The 4,194-nt window shown below is 40.6% G+C and overlaps 1 protein-coding gene across 1 annotated transcript; it reads left to right on the top strand.

The window, feature by feature from the left end:
- The first annotated feature begins 568 nt into the window (after positions 1 to 568).
- LOC142483021 (polyubiquitin-C-like) lies at positions 569 to 3,370 on the top strand. The gene is made up of 2 exons (XM_075583118.1): positions 569 to 646; positions 1,589 to 3,370. The coding sequence occupies exon 2, from the start codon at positions 1,595 to 1,597 to the stop codon at positions 3,203 to 3,205; it is 1,611 nt and encodes a 536-aa protein (XP_075439233.1). The 5' UTR covers positions 569 to 646; positions 1,589 to 1,594; the 3' UTR covers positions 3,206 to 3,370.
- Positions 3,371 to 4,194: the final 824 nt, after the last annotated feature.

Here is a 4,194-nt window from a genome sequence, read left to right as displayed (position 1 = left end):
AATTGGTGCTGTTTTTTGCACTAGTTTTGTCCCAGTTTTGCAGCCAAGAGACAAAATCAATTGCTTTTAGTTTGATTTTTCCTTTCATAAATTTGGTTTGGTTACTTTTTTTTTTCAGTTTTGTCCACAATGCCCATTCTTTTTTTGACTTTGATAAATATGCTTCAATGTATCACAGATAGGGGAATTAAATTGAAAATGCATAGAAGCTCTTCAAAAAAAACAGCATAGTGCGAATTTGCAGTGAACTCTCAAATGCCTCTGATTCCCTAACAATTGGAACGTCTTGTCCTGCTTCATGCAAAAGTGTTTAACCCTGGGCTTTTATAAGGACACGGACATGAGTTGATTGGCAGATTGAATAACAGGGAGATGTCCCATACAGTATTCTATCATTAAGTCAATTATACATAATTATAGTAATTAACAATGAATTATTGGGAAATCTGCGTCTGAATATTTTATTAGCTATGACAAGGCAAGAGAGGTGGATTCTTGGAATGGGCAGGTTCGTTCGTCTGTGGTGTCACACACAGGTGTATAAATACTGTACTCCTCAGATGCTGTGCCAGTCAGCCAGTCTTGTACTGACAAAAGAGCTGCAGCAGGATCAGAGTTGGGTTTGGACTCCAAAGAGCAAGAGGAGGTAAGGTTTTATGATGATTTTCCTGTAGTTAAAGTTCACTTCAAACAAAACTAGAAGATAGAAAAGTTTGTGGAAGAAACTATATATTTAATTGTTATATCTGGGTGAATATTAAGGACAGGATTGAAATGTAGGGCATGAAGCTGATGGAAAAAATAAATGTTAAATGACATTAACAGTCTGCTGTATATCCAGCTCATTGTACACAATCTTTATTGTCTTCAAATTTCAATAAGCGTTACATCAAAGTATGTTTGTGATGTTACTATAAAAATGAATATGCTTTTATAAACAGGTTCTGGCAGGCAGTACTGGAAAACGATGTAGTGTAAGATCTTTACTTTCCAACATACAGACGAGCCAACGAGTATTCTAAAACTTGCCTTAAACTAGCCTTAAACTAGCCAGGTACATGCTGGGTACATGCTGGGTACATTTCAGTGGCATTTCTGCAGAGGCTAATGGCCCATCGGATTAACACAGCAGGGGTTCCTGACAGTCCCATTCAGTTTGAAAGGGACTGCCGGGGACCCCCGCTGTTAATCCGATGGGCCATTAGTCTGTCTGCAGAAATGTGTGAAATGTTGCAGCATATACCCAGCATGTAACCAGCATGTACCTGGGTCTTCTTGGAGATTGCCCCAGGTTTGTTTTAGAATAATCGTCGGCACTACAGTAAATGAAATGTGTTTCATTGAGCAGAAAGGTTGCTTTACAGTAGCAGATTTAAAAACAGACACACAATACAGCAAAAGTCACTTAATGTTCAGCTAGTTAATAAAGAAATAAGGAAAGAAACCATAGAATAGAACGAATAAAAAATAAATAAAATAATAAAATAGAACCAATGTACTTCAGAATTTCTTGATAAAATATTTGCATAGTTTTAGTTTACATAGTTTACCCTTATTAATGTTTCCTAATTTTGCTTTGCCTTCCCAGTTAAACATGCAGATCTTTGTGAAAACCCTGACTGGCAAGACCATCACTTTGGAGGTGGAACCTTGTGACACTATTGAGAACGTTAAAGGCAAAATCCAAGACAAAGAGGGAATCCCACCAGATCAGCAGAGATTGATCTTTGCCGGAAAGCAGCTGGAAGATGGGCGAAGTCTTTCTGATTACAACATCCAGAAAGAATCCACTCTGCATCTTGTGCTTCGTCTGAGAGGTGGTATGCAGATCTTTGTGAAAACCCTGACTGGCAAGACCATCACTTTGGAGGTGGAACCTTGTGACACAATTGAGAACGTTAAAGGCAAAATCCAAGACAAAGAGGGTATCCCACCAGATCAGCAGAGATTGATCTTTGCCGGAAAGCAGCTGGAAGATGGCCGAAGTCTTTCTGATTACAACATCCAGAAAGAATCCACTCTGCATCTTGTGCTCCGCCTGAGAGGTGGTATGCAGATCTTTGTGAAAACCCTGACTGGCAAGACCATCACTTTGGAGGTGGAACCTTGTGACACAATTGAGAACGTGAAGGCTAAAATCCAAGACAAAGAGGGTATCCCACCAGATCAGCAGAGATTGATCTTTGCCGGAAAGCAGCTGGAAGATGGACGAAGTCTTTCTGATTACAATATCCAGAAAGAATCCACTCTACATCTTGTGCTTCGTCTGAGAGGTGGTATGCAGATCTTTGTGAAAACCCTGACTGGCAAGACAATCACTTTGGAGGTGGAACCTTGTGACACAATTGAGAACGTTAAAGGCAAAATCCAAGACAAAGAGGGTATCCCACCAGATCAGCAGAGATTGATCTTTGCCGGAAAGCAGCTGGAAGATGGACGAAGTCTTTCTGATTACAATATCCAGAAAGAATCCACTCTGCATCTTGTGCTCCGCCTGAGAGGTGGTATGCAGATCTTTGTGAAAACCCTGACTGGCAAGACCATCACTTTGGAGGTGGAACCTTGTGACACAATTGAGAACGTGAAGGCTAAAATCCAAGACAAAGAGGGAATCCCACCAGATCAGCAGAGATTGATCTTTGCCGGAAAGCAGCTGGAAGATGGCCGAAGTCTTTCTGATTACAACATCCAGAAAGAATCCACTCTGCATCTTGTGCTTCGCCTGAGAGGTGGTATGCAGATCTTTGTGAAAACCCTGACTGGCAAGACCATCACCTTGGAGGTGGAATCTTGTGACACTATTGAGAACGTGAAGGCTAAAATCCAAGACAAAGAGGGTATCCCACCAGATCAGCAAAGATTGATCTTTGCCGGAAAGCAGCTGGAAGATGGACGAAGTCTTGCTGATTACAATATCCAGAAAGAATCCACTCTGCATCTTGTGCTTCGTCTGAGAGGTGGCATGCAGATCTTTGTGAAAACCCTGACTGGCAAGACCATCACGTTGGAGGTGGAACCTTGTGACACAATTGAGAACGTTAAATGCAAAATCCAAGACAAAGAGGGTATACCACCTGATCAGCAGAGATTGATCTTTGCTGGAAAGCAGCTGGAAGATGGCCGAAGTCTTTCTGATTACAACATCCAGAAAGAATCCACCCTGCATCTTGTGCTGCGTCTAAGGGGAGGTGTCCAGAGTTTGTGAGATCCTTATGAATGTCATATAGAGCTGTACCCAAGGCATAGATATTACAAATCTGAAATCAAATGTCACTCTACACGTTGGTAAATTAAAGCTCTTTCAAACGCGTTCTTTAATGGCTATGTCACACTCCCCTATAGATCTTACTTTCCTGTGCGGTTTTACAAATAAACGGTGTTAGTCATATTAAATGAAAACAAAAAAATAAAGACATACAGAATCCTACCATCCCCACACCAAAATCGCACTAACAATACAACAGAACGAGTAGTAGATATTGAAACGAAGAGGATAGAGGTGAACATCCAAGAAAACATCAAACTACTTGTTGAATGACTTTGTATAATTAAAAATATATATTTTTATTGCGTGTCCATTGCTGGGGTAAGAATATGAGTTAGAAGTAACAGATTTAGAAGCTAATTTTACATTTCCAGAAATCTGTGCAACCTGATCATGTAAATAACATTTCCTCTTGTAGACTCTCATCTCACATATAAAAAATAAATTGTAATTACAAAGGCCCATTTGGGACCATGAAGAGAGTCCATGAAAAGTAGGTATGTGTAATGTTTTCCTTATGTCAAAGCCCGGAGTCATCAAAGCTCAATCCACTGTATCGAGCCAGAATTGGTGATATCTGACATTACAGTCAATGGTGGATATCGTCGATACAGGCATGATACAACCGATCACGCTTTGATGCCAGAAAACACTGTAGGAAAGGTAACCTTGGCTGGGACAGAGAAGGAACTATCCCTGCACTTAATCCTCTTACCATTCTAATAGAGGGAGCGTTATGTTTGTTGAGGGGGGGGGGTTGGAGTAGGGGACGGGTGATGTGGGTAGGTGCCCCTGGATGGGGTTAATACCAGGAATTGACTAACATGCCTGGAAATGTACATGATTCAACATTTCCTTTTGAGAATGCAACAGGTGACATTTTTGGTTAAATGCAGTTTCAGTTCTAATATATGTAGATAAAAAAAAGT

The sequence above is a fragment of the Ascaphus truei genome, unplaced genomic scaffold (genome assembly GCF_040206685.1).
Source record: "Ascaphus truei isolate aAscTru1 unplaced genomic scaffold, aAscTru1.hap1 HAP1_SCAFFOLD_2877, whole genome shotgun sequence".
Lineage (NCBI taxonomy): Eukaryota > Metazoa > Chordata > Amphibia > Anura > Ascaphidae > Ascaphus > Ascaphus truei.
Note: the sequence above shows the minus strand (reverse complement) of the source record. Positions and strands in the feature narration are given on the sequence as shown.